Genomic DNA, 16,122 nt, shown 5'->3' with positions numbered 1-16,122 from the left:
AGGATCTTTAAGGCGCCAAACGACCCTGACTCCATCCCTAGAATGTCGGTTAAAACCATCATGCACTGTAGGTGTTTTATCCCTGCACAGCAGGAAGGCCCCATCAATCAAAAGAGCATTATGGTCACCCCACTGGGGTTTTACAACTGCACCATTTAAACACCAGTGCAAACTTGGAGGCAAATATATATTCTATGACTCACCCCAGGGCCCATCCACTGAAGGTTGGTTTACTAGGCCCTACACCCTGAAAGTAGTCAATAACGCCTACAAGATCTATCAGTTCCAACCCCCTGGCATCCTGAGTTGCACTTTCCGTGGCTGAGCTCGCAATGCCCAGCTTCGTTGACTCATCCCCAAGCTTAGCATTGAAATCCCCACATAATAAAAGCTGTGGTTGAAGTGCATGACCCGTCCCTGGTGACTCCAGGCCCATGATAAATATTTTTTCAAACAGACAACAGTAAAATCATTATTATAAAATTTTATCAAATAAAAACAGAAGGGGCTATGGCTTTCATTGATGAACAGGGCTTGGAATGAGTGGCTGGTGGTGCTAACAACAGATACTTATGTCCTACGTGGGATGAGGGATGAATAACAGGAAAATCTCTTGCATGAGATGGAATGAGTAGCCCAGGTCTCCTGCATAACAACAAAATCACATTTATCAATTAAGCTAACCGGTCTGGATTTTAAATTTTATCTTTTAGCCCACCCACCTTCCAACTAACAAGAGAAAAGAATTCCTCAGAGCTTGCCTCTCCTGTTTCTGGCCCCTTTTCCAGGGCTACACTCCCTTCAGAGACTTCAATAGATACTTCAGTAGGCCAGTTGGCCTGTGACATAAGGCGGGCCCACACAACTTACCCTAGGTGAGTTGACCAAGATCAGGTTTCAAACTTGAGTTCCTTGTACACAGAGGGAGTCAGTCCAACTTGCTGAGGTCCAGTAGCAGTGCAAATCAGTTCTTACAGGGAATATGGCAGCTGTCGGAGGTATAATTAGCTGCTGGCCCAAAGGCTGGGGGGGTTTATGGGCCAAATGCAGAGGAATATAAAACAGACCAAGAGGTAAGCTGTTCATATTATTGACCAGAGTTTGGCTCTGGTAATACTGGATTAAGAGTTTTCTTACATTTGCTGGGTACCTGAATTTTATTATGACACAATTCCTGCACCATTGGAATGTTCTTGTGGTCCTGAGGATTGAATCTAGAGTGTCTGGCAAGCTAATGGCACAACTTGTTACGAAGCTGGTCTGTGGACTCCTGGTTGGGATCTGGCTGCGATGGGGCACCTGCCAGAACCACAGTGAAAGGTCAGCAAGCAGGTGGGAGGTTGACCACCGGTAGAAAGGGCGCAGGGCAGGACTCGTATGCGACCAAGGGATGAGGTTCACAAGATGCAGGAAAGCCGGTAACTCTTGCCCCAGTGACTGGAGCAGTGAGGGAGGTAGATGGGCAGGGGCAGCAGTCGTCTGATGGGGGAGCTATGTGATCAGAGGTAAGGGCAGATTGGTTCGGGGTAGTGATGTGGCTTAGCAGCGGTCAGGGTTGAAGGCTCCACTAATAGACTTCTGCTGATGCTGGCATGTAGTTAGAATGTTTCCTACTTCTGACTCCAGTTTATCCAATTTCTCCCTCAGAGGGGAGAAAAAATCCTTGAGAGTAGCCGTAAGTTTGTGCAAGAGAGAGGCTCAAAGAGAATTGCCAGAAAAACCTTTATGGAAGGGATCAGTAGCGCCTGGGGAGTCAAAAGGGTTTCAGGATGTTTCAACATTTCAACAGCCCTCCTGGTCTTACGCTCGCACTTGGCAACTGAGGAGCTACTAGTGGGTGGATGCTGAAGCTGATAGAATCTCAGTGGACCTAAGGGTGGAAGCACAGGGAGAAGTCACCTCTGTAACCAAATTTTAAGTGGGCCCCTCCAGGTCTTCCAGATCAGCTACTGACTCAGTGCCATCGGCATACTCAGTTGCCAGAATGGTGGCTATTCCGGCAAGACCCAGAGATGGGTGTCTCTCAGCCAGATCTATTTCTGTAGAGATGACAGCTACTGCTCTGGCAAGGAAAGGGTCAATCGTGGTGTGGTTGGGGGCCTGTTGAGGATTTAACATTCACTGCCTTCCTTATGCCTGTATTACCCAGTAAGGTCCAGCCACTTGTAGAACAGATGTAATAACGGGGCACAGAGGATTTGAGCAAAACTGAGGGAAATAGTTTGGTCAAAATTATCGGTGTATGACAATGTTATGAAAAGGAGATGGAAGATGAAGTTGCACCAAAATTAGTGAACTTAAAAACCATAAACTGCAAAATATTTCCTAGTACATATATCTGACAAAAGGCCAGTAATTTAATTGAACCTGTAAGAAAGCCTACATGTGTACAAGTGAGACAAGCATTTGCAATGCAGTAGGTCTCGCATTTGCTTGAGTTAGAGCTACTGGCATTGTAAATGCATAACTGGGCTTTTCCTGCTACATAAATTGGTCAACCCTGCCGCATGATTTGGCCCTCTCTGCCCCATAATTCCAGCTGATAGGTGCAAAAGTGGGAAAGGGAAACGTTATCTGGAAGTTTACATATCTCAAAAATCTAGTAAGCGATTTCATCAGTAAATGCACCAAACGTAAAATTTAAATATGTACAGGGGAGGGAATTCAAGAAAATATAAATCGGTTGTCTCCTCCCTCTCAGAAATCCTATTTTTACAAGTTTAGTTTTTATTAAACTCATTCCGCCAGAAATTTCAATGTTTATAATTTTTTACGGATTTTGTAAGTTTGCCTGGTCTTTAAAAAATAAAGAATAACTTAACTGTAAAAGAAATTCTACTTTCTGTAAAGCTTTACAAAAAAAGCATGCATTCTACCAGGTGGTGTTTGCACTGTTGAACTATTTCATGACATTGTGAGTATAAGCGGAGTTTCTACACGGGTAGAGTGTTCCTTATTTTAGTAATGGTGGGTGTAATTCAAATGAACCATTGGATGATTTGACCAGATTGGGGAAGGACATGTTGGGGTGTGAAAGTAAAATAAAACGAGTTAGAGCTATTAGCGTTGTAAATTATTAACTGGACTTGTCTTGGCATGTAAGGGGGGGGTGAAGGAAGGGGCAGAAAAGAAAAGGTGACTGGGTGAGAGGCTGCAAAGGAAAGGAGAACAAGTTTTGCACTGCGGGCAGTCCTGCTGTTAAAACTTGAAAGCACCATGAGCGCTACTGAAAAACAAAACAAACAGTCACAACTAACTAACAGTTGCTTGTCGTTGTTTGTTTTGTTTTTCAGTTGTGCTCATAGCGCTTTCAAGTTTTTTACAGCCGTAACTCAGACAGCAGTCCCGATGTATAAAACTTGAAAGTGCCATGAATGACAACTATCAGTTACTTGTCATTGTTTGTTCTGTTTTTCAGTCACACTCATGGCGCTTTCAAGTTTTATACAGCGGTAACTCAATCGACACTCCCGCTGTATAAAACTTGAAAGCGCCATAGAGGCAGGAAACAAAAAAATGAGTCTGCCCAAACAACAGAAAAACAATCAAGGCGTAATTAAACTGTACTTGGCCAGCGCTCCTCAACCTAGAACAGGAAGTGACATGTTGGCTGCCAAACCATTTAGGAGGCAGCAAAACAAGAGCAACACTGCCTTCAACCTATGGTCAGTGGCAGGCGGGAGCTAAGTATTTTACTCATTCCAACAGGTCTTGCAGACAGCGCATAGGCGCTGTAAAGGCTTGACCTAAAAAGGGGTAAGTTTGACAACATATTGACTTGACAATAATTGAAACAAATAAACAGGGTGAGTAGTTATTAGCACTGTGACTTTGATAAGATTAGGCATTACATGAGTAAGCACTTCCTAAACAAAAATGCAATAAATCTACAATTAAAATATAATTGTCAGCAAAATAAACACAAAAAAGAACACACATTGAGTCTCAATTATAAAGTAGCTGTCACATCCGCAGTCTAACAAACAGGCATCTTGATCCTATCACCTTAAGGGATCGTATTAATGTAGCAACATAACTAACCCAGATAATACAATGGCATTAATTAAGAACCTATTCAGATAATGGCTAACCATGAAATGCCAATGGCTGGAGGGGACTGACCCAAAGTGTGCTGTCTCTCTAAGCAATTCAGTCTATGATGTTTTTTTGAAGAATTGAGAACATCAGAATTGCCAATTATTCACGTTATATAGTACAAAATGTTACCATCTAATGGTTGACCTGCTAAAGCGCTTTCTTATAATTTCTAAAAACCAGCAAGGTGTATATGTCTGAATGCTGTTGGTAATGCTGTTGGTAAAATACAAAATATTTCAAAATTATTTTCAACCTTAAGTACATGAAACAAGTTAAACTTTGCATAATAATAAAAGGTGTACATTTATTATTAATGCTATCACACGTGGCTAATTCAATATGTCCACAGCATAGCAGACAATGTCCTAGTAATTATATATTTCTCTGTCCCATTCTCATCGTTCTATGAATGTTTCCCTGAATATGAACTGTGCCATTCATAAGATAAAATACTCTCTTTCTCTCCTTCACACACACACACTAAAGCCCTCATTATGAGTCTGGTGGGCCTTGGACGGCCAGTTTCATTGTGGCGGTCTTACCGTGCAGGGCTGGCAATAAAGACTGCCATTTTACGAATTCAGACGTTTGGCCGAAGCCAAACTGCTGCAGTGCCGTCTGTACCGCCAGGGAGGTCGGACCGCTGGGCCAGTGGTAGCCATAAGACCACCATTGGTATTATGACTCAGTGAACCACCAGCATAAAATGCTAGCGGTCAGGCACTCAGCGTCATGAATCTCCTTTCCTTTCGCCGGCAGACACCCCCCCACATGACCACACACCTACATTCATGCAGCCCCACTCACCCACGCATTTGCTTACATACACCCCCACACACTCAGATACACCCATTAATTTGCACACATGCCCATTCACGCGCATACACGGACTCAGACACATACACTCACGCACTCAAACTGACACCCCCTGTGCATTCACACACATACATGCACTCACTCACACACACACACCCCCCGGCATACACACACTCACAAATGCACACACAGACACCCACTCCTCCTCCCACAGTCATATACACACACAGACGCCACACACATTCACACAATCCCCCCCCCCCTTTTTGGACAATCAACTTACCTGCTTCGGAGAGGTAGCCATCTGGGAAGGGATAGATCCCAGCGCTTTTCACCGCTGGGCAGGAAACCTCCGTGCCGTATTACGGATCATAATACGATAGGTGGCGTCCTGTTGGCATGGCAGTGCTGGCAGTGGAAACCGCCTCTATTACATCCAGCACTGGCAGTCTTTTGGTGCCCACGACTTTGGTGGTCTTTCCAAAAGACTGCAGAAGTCGTAATGAGTACCCCAGTCTCACACTGCCTCTCGCTCACACACACTCTCCCTCACACACACTCTCTCTCTTTCTCTCTTTTCGCAATATGCAAAGAGGTGATTAAAAATGTTTACTTCTTTAATAATTCATTTGAGCTTATTAGGCACTTGTTATGAGTGGGCCAGTGTCCTCATGTCCCTGCTTTAACTCCTGTTTGAGTTGGGATCGGAATTCTGAAGTGCATGCAGTTTACTGCACTGAGTAATTACAGGGTGCAATAAAATCTGCATCCTTCATTACATTTCTGCAGTCAAAGCGGTTGGAGTTTAAAAGGTGAAACGGATATCATATTTATCGTGATGTGGATTTTGGTGAAGCAAGCACCAAAGTCCATATATGTTCCCAAATACTCAGAATAGGTGTAATTTATCGCACCCCATAAATTCTGAACCATGGAAATTGGGTTTTTATTGCATACGATCGATAGCACTTTCTTTCAGGGATGCTCATAATCAGGTCCTTAGAGTGAAAAGAGAGATTCTGATGGTTACATTTATCTGTGGATTCCTCTCCTGTTGAATACTCCCAATGTGTCAGCATTCAACGGAAATCTTTTCTTTCTAGCTCTCCACGTCGACGAAGACGTCACAAAAGAACGGCTCCGCTCGCGACTTCGTTTGATGTCATCAGAGCTTAAGAAGTCTTTGCCGGCATGCTGACGTCAGTTCCCTTTTTTCCACGCCTTCGACGCTAATGTTTTTTTCTACCTCTCCTGTTTGTTACACTGTTTCGAGGTAGCTTCTTCGTTGAAGTTTTCATTGTGTTACAGTGTCAACGCCGAAGAAGTCGGTTTACAAGCCGTGTAGAGAGTGTGGAGGCCATATGTTGGTTACTGAACCACACAAAGATTGCCTTTGGTGTCTTAGTTCTGACCATGATGTTGGGGGATGAACACGAAGGCTTTAAAGGAAAGAGAAGCTAGATTGTTCCTGCCGAAAGCTAAAAATAAAAATAATAAAAAATAGAAGCGTGGTCATAAAAGATCGAGAGTAGTCATAGTCGTACAAATCATCAAAGTTGCTTGCATAAGAAGTGGCGGCATCATGGCTCACGGCGTTGTTGCTCTTGAGATGATAGTCCACCTTCAGCTTCTTAGTCTCGGTGCCGGTCAAATTGGGAGGTTAATATTACCTTATCTCCTCCTCAGCCGAAGTCGCTTGCTGTATCGCCAGCGCCGTCTTTGGTGGAAATTTCGGCATTGCTGACTAGTTCTGCACAATTATCTCCTGTTACTCCAATGGATCAGGAGAACGAAAATCAGGAGTCAAGTCAGGCTCAGCCGGAGTATCCTGGTTTTCCAACTCCGGGGACGGACCAGTCTTCCTTTTTAGCATTTTTAATAGAGCTATGGCCCCTGCTGGTGCGCCAGTGGTGTCTTCACCAATCATTATTTTTAACTATAATTCAGGCATTTGCATCATTTCGATAGCCAAGTAAAAGCTTGGTGTAAAGAATGCTTCTCATCAAAAGAGGGAGAAGGACAATTTATGGCTTGAGATGCAAATTCGGACATTATCCTAGGAAAAAAGCTAGGGAGAAGACAAAGAACTAGACCCTCAGAAAACAAAGAACAGGTTCAGATAGGAAACGCCCCAATTTCACCCAACATGCGAGCAGAGGCAACGATTCCATGAAAACAATCTGTACAGAAATGTCGGGATGCCTATTGAGTTAGAGAGCAAAGGTTTTTTTCAGGGAATGTGAAAGGCAACAAAACTCTCTAGTTGACAACAAAGAGAAGGAACTGACTATCCCAAACAGGAAGCCATTGCAAAGGAATTCAAGGAAAGAAAGTAGTTCTCAAGACAAAGAATGTAAGTCTTTGGAAACACCAACACTTAAACGAAGCCTAGTGCTTGTTAATTGACTTCAAGGTGGAAGAGTGTGAAGGCCTGTTGAATTGCTAAGGCTGCCTACTGAGAGACACCTAAATTCTCAAATGTCACCTAGATGACATAGGAGGATCACGATTAAAATGAAGAAACCAGTATATTCCTGGCAGCCTGTTTGTTCAGCTCTTCTAGGCGCGGTCAAGACAACTACTGGCCAAGACATGGTACCTTAAAAAAAGAGAGACTTTTGGGAAGGATCTACTTTCCATGATCTTAGCTGAAAAATGTGTACCTGCTGCCACAACTGAAGCAATTCCCAGGGAGGATGCTTTAATAGTTTCGAGGGCAATTTCAGAAACGAATTGCAGCTGTTTTTCACTAATATTCAGTGAAACTGCACTATTGGGACCATCCTCCAATGCAGAAGTCAAAGCTTGCAAATCCTTAATAAGGATATAAGAATGAGCAAAGTAGGTTGTATACACTTGGGCTCTGTTGGAGGAAGAGGTAATAGCTTGTTGATGCTTCAAGGATAACTCCAACTCTTTCATCCATATTATCAGGTGGAGTAGAATTATGTGATGCAATAAAAGAATACTCTGAAAGTCATGGAAGCAAGGAATTGATCTTAAGACAATCAGAATAGTTTTGCTGAATGTCATGCAAAGGGTACATTTATGGCTAGTAACTAGGAGCTGAGGCTTCTTGGGGGTCTTTCCACTCCTGAAGCATTACTTTTGTAAAATCCTGAAAGGAAGCCTAATGACACAAAGTAAGCTAGCAAGCAAACGTATTTCACTTAGTATCTTTGAAGCTTGAGATTGTGAGGTGTCGGCAAAATAGGCAATGATCTCCTCAAGGACCTCCTTTTTAATATAACATCTGTTTGGATCTGATTCTCTAGAAACCGCCAGCTTCTGGAAATCAGTCATTAAATTCCTCAGTTGCCCCTCTGTATGATCTGTAACATGCTGCTGAAGAGGTGCAGGAGGTGGATGAAGTCTGTCAATGGCAGGCGAAATTAATTAAAGATTTTAGAGCCCCCCAAATCAAGAAGTATAGTGGGCACAACAGAGGGAACACCAGGAGCCTTGGCATGTGAGCTTAGCTAGGCAGCAATGGTACTGCTTAGCAGAACATTTGCAAGGCGGCGACAGGGAACAGTTTGATCACGCATGATGTCACAAATGTTAATTAAGTGATCACACTTACGTGGTGGATGCCACATATATACTCCCCAGCAACCTTGCCTTGACTTTTCTGCCTGACAGACGCCACATATATGCTTCCAGGTTACATTGCCTTAACTTATTCCTCTAGCAAACTGCAGAAAACAGAAGTTACTCAGCCTAGCTGATTATGATTTGGGGCAAATCATTTGACACCTGTTCAAGAAAACTTCCAAATTAAACATTTGAAATTTACTATTGGTTCATTGTGTCTTGCCTTATAGCAGCACATGTTGCACAGCTTGCCAAATATGAGCCTTGTGAGTGCCGGAGGATTGCAGTGTCCTTCTTATAATCTTACTGTATGGTGGCTGGCCTGCCGGTACAACATTCTGTATCCGCGTCTCACTCCCTGGGGGGTTTCTAGTCAGAGACCTCTTCTGCTTCTTCATGCTGAGTGGGCTTCTGCTTCTCAGAATCCTCTAGGGAGGCTTTCTGGGATAGCTTAATCCAAGATGGCAGCCGATCTATTAGAGGTTCCCAATTTAATATAGTGGCTCCTTTTCTGTGAAGTAATATTGTGTGGTTAAGGAATGCATAGCTCAGATTTCCTTTACTCCTGACGTTGCAATACTTTGTCTTTCCTGTCGGTGTGCTTTCTTGCGCCTGATCAGCTCTAGGATTTCCTGGGCTTTCAGCATTAGTAGTTCCATTTTCAGATTTCTCCTGTCAATCCCTATTTCTTCCTTCTCCTCTGAGATAAAGTCCATTCCTTGGGAATTCATTCTTGGCCATCTGCATCTTTGCTGCCATCTAGGAGTTTTTTTTTGCCTTCAGACCTTTTTCTTTGTTTGGGACTCCTTCTGGAGGGCACCATCTGCTTGGGCACTGGTTTGTTATATAAACATTTTTGTCTGGTTTTCAGCAGGTGCATACCATACCCAGAGAAGCTTTACACATTGATACATCACCACAGCCTTATTAGGCACTGTTGAGCGTTGGTGGCATCGTGGCTATTGGAAGGAGTCTTTCTTACCTCTGGGAGACCAAGAATGTTATAATCTGGGCTCCCCTACCTACCGAAAGTCAGAGGTCGCTCACTAGGCGCCAGTCCCCTGACATATATAGCGTTTCATTGTGCCTTCGATTTACATGCATTTCTGACTTAAATGAAATTCCGAAAGAATTCCAGGAATACAGCTGGGAAGCAGTTACTGTTGCACCGTCCAGGGAGTGCTACAATGTGAACAAATGTCACGTTAAATGTGTACTTGTTAACCTTTTAGTGTCTCCACGGGGATAATATTTGTTGCTGGGAATAATCCCTTCTCCTAAATACCATTCTCATTTTTCAGACATTTCCTCACCTTTGGTACCCTAAAAATGGGTGCACTCTTCTCCTTGACATGATTAAACCACTATCTGCTTATTGAGTGTGTAACAGAGGGGTTATAGGTCTGCAGGCTGGTAGGTCTTCACCGCACTTTGCAGGTTTCACCATCTTGGGACACCTGCGACATGCTAACCAGTAAAACATAGCTTCAAGTGTGAGTAAATAAACGTATCAACCCATTTCAGTTATGGGAGTTTTCTCTCATAAGTTCTCCCAATTTGGGCACGAAAGTTACTATCAGTGGTGAAAATAGTCGTGTGAATCGATGTAATGTAATATGGAAATTATGTGAGCAAGTGCAATGGGAAGTATGTAACGGACATGATATGCAATGTAGTGCTGTGTTGTCCCTTTCACCATGCTTCATTCCCAGCACTGACCCCTTTATTCATATTGTTGCCTGTGAAAAAATACAGCGTCTCCTTACTGTGTAGGATGTTTCTGGCTTAAACACTTTCTTCTCTGTAAGTGCAATTAAGTGAATGAATTTCTTCTTCTGGTTGTTGAGCGGTTTGACACGTTTTATTCTTTCCACTCTCCAGGTTTTGCCCGTATTGAAAATCTTGAAGAGTACACAGGGCTGCGTTGTCTGTGGCTGGAGTGCAACGGGCTTCAGAAGATTGAGAACCTTGACGCTCAGACTGAGTTACGTTGTCTCTTCCTTCAGCAAAACCTAATTCACAAAATCGAGAATCTTGAGCCTCTTCAAAAGCTGGATTCTCTCAATCTTTGCAACAATTACATCAGGAGTATTGAGAACCTGTGTAAGTATTCTCGGGATATAAGTAAATTGGCATTGTCCCATACCTGGTAAACAACTGAGACAAAAAAGAGTTAGGATTTTATAGATCACTAATTAACATAACGGTGACATCACCGCAACTGACCACGTGAAAGTCTGTAGACGAGAACATAAGAGCAAATCGCAGCACGTGACATGGTACATGGATTCGAGGACATGATCATGTGGAATTTGACCCAAATGACATCAAAACAAATTAATGACGTGACATAACGTGTGGCTTGTTTGCCCCTCAGTGAGCTTTAACTTCGCAAACAGGTTTTGCAACAAGGAATGCAATGCAGTGTTGTCAGTTAATAACCGTAGTATCAATTGTGAGGCATACTTTTAGGAATCAGTTTGCATTTTGGTAATTGTTTCCCTGGCCTTAGAAATGGTTTTTCCTTATTAAAATATCTCTAAAGTTGGAGTGTGGCTGACACCGTTTATGCTTCAAGGAAAAGTGTGATGCAATGTTTGGCGGCATAGAGGTCATAGCAATAACATGCAAAAACAAGTGATGGACGGAATGCTCAACATTGTCAAACATTCACCCCCAGTCACAGATCTGGGATTAATCCATCGTTTTTTTGCTGCCCATGCCATTCCAGTTTGGACCCAGCCATATGCAAATCAGTCTTGACCCTGTTCCCCATGGGAACAGTCCAGCCCGAACTGCTAGGCCAGGTCTTCCCTGGACTGGAAACAAGCATCTTGGGACCGGTTTCCGGGTTTTACCCCCGTCTGGGCATACCCTTCCCACTTAGGGCGAAAAATGCAAAAACAACAAGTGATGGACGGAATGCTGAACATTGTCAAACATTCACCCCTAGTCACAGATCTGGGTTTAATCCATCGTTTTTTTGCTGCCCATGCCATTCCAGTTTGGACCCAGCCATATGCAAATCAGTCTTGAACCTGTTCCCCATGGGAACAGTCCAGCCCGAACTGCTAGGCCAGGTCTTCCCTGGACTAGAAACAAGCATCTTGGGACCGGTTTCCGGGTTTTACCCCTCATTAGGCAGGCTAGCTTGAATCCAGTGGCATGGGAAGCACGGGACCCACGTCTGGGCATACCCTTCCCACTTAGGGCGAAAAATGCAAAAACAACAAGTGATGGACGGAATGCTGAACATTGTCAAACATTCACCCCTAGTCACAGATCTGGGTTTAATCCATCGTTTTTTTGCTGCCCATGCCATTCCAGTTTGGACCCAGCCATATGCAAATCAGTCTTGAACCTGTTCCCCATGGGAACAGTCCAGCCCGAACTGCTAGGCCAGGTCTTCCCTGGACTGGAAACAAGCATCCTGGGACCGGTTTCGGGGTTTTACCCCTCATCAGCCAGGCTAGCTTGAATCCAGTGGCATGGGAAGCACGGGACCCACGTCTGGGCATACCCTTCCCACTTAGGGCGAAAAATGCAAAAACAACAAGTGATGGACGGAATGCTGAACATTGTCAAACATTCACCCCCAGTCACAGATCTGGGTTTAATCCATCGTTTTTTTGCTGCCCATGCCATTCCAGTTTGGACCCAGCCATATGCAAATCAGTCTTGACCCTCAGCCCGAACTGCTAGGCCAGGTCTTCCCTGGACTGGAAACAAGCATCCTGAGACCGGTTTCGGGGTTTTATCCCTCATCAGCCAGGCTAGCTTGAATCCAGTGGCATGGGAAGCACGGGACCCACGTCTGGGCATACCCTTCCCACTTAGGGCGAAAAATGCAAAAACAACAAGTGATGGACGGAATGCTGAACATTGTCAAACATTCACCCCCAGTCACAGATCTGGGTTTAATCCATCGTTTTTTTGCTGCCCATGCCATTCCAGTTTGGACCCAGCCATATGCAAATCAGTCTTGACCCTGTTGCCCATGCCATTCCAGTTTGGCTGGGTCCAAACTGGGGTGGCATGGTGAGCAAAAGAACGATGGATTAAACCCAGATCTATGACTGGGGGTGAGTGTTTGACAATGTTCAGCATTCCGTCCATCACTTGTTGTTTTTGCTTTGTCGCCCTAAGTGGGAAGGGTATGCCCAGACGTGGGTCCCGTGCTTCCCATGCCACTGGATTCAAGCTAGCCTGGCTGATGAGGGGTGAAACCCTGAAACCGGTCCCAGGATGCTTGTTTCCGGTCCAGTGAGGACCATGCTTGGCAGTTCGGTCTGGACTGTTCCCATGAGGAACAGGGTCAAAACTGATTTGCATATGGCTGGGGCCAAACTGGGGTGGCATGGTGAGCAAAAGAACGATGGATTAAACTCAGATCTATGACTGGGGGTGAGTGTTTGACAATGTTCAGCATTCCGTCCATCACTTGTTGTTTTTGCCATAGCAATAACATGCCTCCAAGTCTGAACTCAATATTGCTTTCATTTGCGCCTATCTGGTAATGTGATTAAAATGACACATGCATCACTTTAAAACATGTACACAATGCATCTTTCCTTGGCTGGAGCGGGCAAGATGGAAGAACGCCACTAAGAGGCACTGGTTCAGTGCAGTCTTTTACTGGCATCACTGAGACAATTTAGTTATACCAAGCAAAATCCTTCATCAGCTTGATCTGGGCAAGTACCCCATGCCTTATTAATTTGACTGCCCACACTTGAATGGGCCACGGATCGTCTATGTTGGTGCTTGGTGGTCTCCTGGGAGGACTGATGAAGTGCTGACCATGAGACCTCAGCTCAGTCCAGAGACATCTCAATTATTTCAGTTCTATTGACTTTGAGAGGCTGTCTTGCACCTGATTGAGTAAACTAATCCAACTGGTCAAACGTCAGACCTATCTCCGTCAGCTCAGCCGAGCCCCTCAAGCTGTGCCAGCCTGTCTATGGACAGCATAACTTCGGAGCAGCATATGATGGGATACTCTAAGAAGGCATTTGTAATTAGATTGGCCCATGGATGGAAGTTGGCAGAAAGCCTTAAAAAGCCATAGGAATAGGACATAAAATCTGTAGATGGTGGGAATCGCTAAAAAAAGTGGTAGCCTAGCAACTAAATCAGTACGGTTGGGGGCGTGGCCAGGACTTGCATGGAGTAGGCAGCGAGTTTTGGGAGCTCCGGGACCCAGGGATGCTTACCCACATATCCTGACCCATCCTGACGGTGTTAAAGCGGGATGTGCACTGTTGATCCTCACGAGACCTTGGGAATCCCAGCAGGAGGTACCAGGGATCAAAATACGTTCTGAAACTATCTAGTCTGGTTTCGGCCAGCAGCACGACCAAAATGGCAGGCGCTATTGCACAGTGAAAGTCAGCAGCGATACTGTAAGGTGGAGCACCAGGGGACCACCTGGCGCCTAAACCAGACTGAGGCAGAGACTTCGGACCTTCTGGAGACGTGCGTGGGGGTTCCGGAGCGAGGACCCGGCTCAGCGGAGACTTGCGTGCCTAGGAAGATAGAGGCTGCCGAGCGCAACCTACATTCCCGACCCATTCTGAAGGAATCAAAGCGGGAATCAACTGCCGATCCACCTGGGACCTCGGGAATTCCAACGGGAGACACTAGGGCCGAAACCACGACCCGTAGCCTAATTATTTTATTTTCTGCTTGCGGCTTGCACAAAATGGCGGCAGCCACTGCGGAGTAAGAGTCAGTAGCAGCACTGAGAGGCAGAGTGCCCTGGGAACAATGGAGATCACTGGGTGTCGGGACCGGATAGAAACAGAGACCGTGGGGCCTAGGAGGGCAGAGGTGGCAGAGCGCGGCGAAAGGCGAGAGCTGCGAGGCTCGACAGACCAGAGGGGTGTTCAGCACAGAATGTGGCTCGGCGGTCCGGGGTAACGGAGACCGGAGTGTCCATTGAGGCTAGAACGGAGCGTCTTGAATCAAGTGGAACCCAGCAGGCAGCGAGAGACCATTGGATGACGTGGAGAGTGAGAACCCAGAGAGACTTACCGGTCGGAACGGGGCGCATCAGCGGGTCCTGGGGGTGCTGCAGAGTTGCATATCATGGGGAAGACACAAACCCCTGGAGACACATATAGCAAATGCGATCCAACTGAAAAGTCCCTCATCACAGGGGAACAGCGAGACCCATATGCGGGCCAGTAATTGAGTTTCAAAACAGCGCATGAGAGGCTGCTGAGGACCCTTTGGAGAGACGACGCAATACATATAAGGAGTGCTCACAGGCTTCTAAAAGTGAAGTGGCGTGAACTGTTAACTAAAATCTACCAGTTATCATCTTCACTGAACTGTAAAATCAGGCCACTACACAATTCAGATTTGCGATAGGAGCACGAGCATTAGGAAATCCAACCCTGCCGTACAAATGGGTAAGACTCTCAAAAAAAGAGACAGCGACATAGGAGGACTTGTGCGCCCAAGGCCATGCACAGGGGGTACAGACCAGACCACACATACTGTACCTGAGGCGGAACCCGTTGAGCCGACCCTCCAGGATGTGCTTCAGGCCATAGCGGCATCCCGAACAGCGCTGGAAGTCAAGATTGACACACTAAGCTTAGGCCTGGGCCTCTTGCGGGATGATCAGAAGAGGCTGACAGAAAGAGTCTGCACGACAGAGCGAAACCTGGCAGAAGCAATCCCTAATCTGATACTAGCGAACAACAGGCTAAATGTAATAGACAACCGCCCTCACAGTATTGGAGAATAGAGCCGAAGATGCAGAAAACCAGGCGAGACATAATAACATCAGAATCATAGGGATCTTGGAAAAGAGCGAAGGTCCTGACATGGTGAAGTTCCTGGAGAACTGGCTACAGACAGTTGTTGCTCCGGAGGGCCTGTCTGCATTCTTCGCCCTGGAGAGAGCTCATAGAGTGCCTAGCGGGGCGCCACCTCCAGGGTCTTCCCCGAGACCAGAGATAGCAAGACTTCTCTGCTTTCACGACAGGGACCATATACTGCGACAAGCATGGCAACAGGGCACGCTGACAATCGCGAACAGCAAAATATCCATCTTCCCAGATTTCTCCAGAGAAGTGCAGCGTCGGCAAGCGGACTGTACTGCAGTGAAACGCAAACTTCGCAACCTGGAGATTCCTTATTCAATGCTATTCCCGAATAGAGTCCGAGTGGTCACCCCGACTGGCACTGAATTATTTTCCACTCCGGAGGATACTTGGGCCTGGTTGGAGTCTCACACAGCCTTAGACCCTAATAACACTTCGCAGAATAGCAAGAAACGGAGGTGCCCTAGATCGCGGGACGTCAGACTATACACAGAAGCGTCCCACCCACCCCAGATGAAGCACAAAAAGAAAGGCGATGAGTGGTCGAGGTGGTGGCAGTGCTGGTGGGAGGAACTAGGAGATCAGAAATGGCTTCACTCTCGAGCTCACAAAAAGAAGATGACCATTTGGACTCCGACAATGAGACTGCAACCTCCACCCAATTGAGTATAGTCCTACCTGTGATTACACCTGGAACAGCAGACAAAATAATCTGAACAGGAAACACTAATACAGCATGCCCAAACCCCCATTAAACTGAGCCATCTAACAGGAAACCCCT

At 45.6% G+C, this 16,122-nt stretch overlaps 1 protein-coding gene across 3 annotated transcripts in view; it reads left to right on the top strand.

Annotated features, from left to right (window-relative positions):
- Positions 1 to 16,122, top strand: part of DNAAF1 (dynein axonemal assembly factor 1) — a 319,527-nt gene that overhangs the window by 126,419 nt on the left and 176,986 nt on the right. For all 3 annotated transcript variants that reach the window (XM_069216210.1, XM_069216209.1, XM_069216211.1), the window contains exon 7: positions 10,390 to 10,611. In XM_069216210.1, the coding sequence (XP_069072311.1) occupies positions 10,390 to 10,611 (222 nt within the window). The remainder of the gene's footprint in view (positions 1 to 10,389; positions 10,612 to 16,122) is intronic.

The sequence above is a fragment of the Pleurodeles waltl genome, chromosome 12 (genome assembly GCF_031143425.1).
Source record: "Pleurodeles waltl isolate 20211129_DDA chromosome 12, aPleWal1.hap1.20221129, whole genome shotgun sequence".
NCBI classification, from domain to species: Eukaryota; Metazoa; Chordata; class Amphibia; order Caudata; family Salamandridae; genus Pleurodeles; species Pleurodeles waltl.
This window is presented reverse-complemented; position numbering and strand designations above follow the sequence as displayed.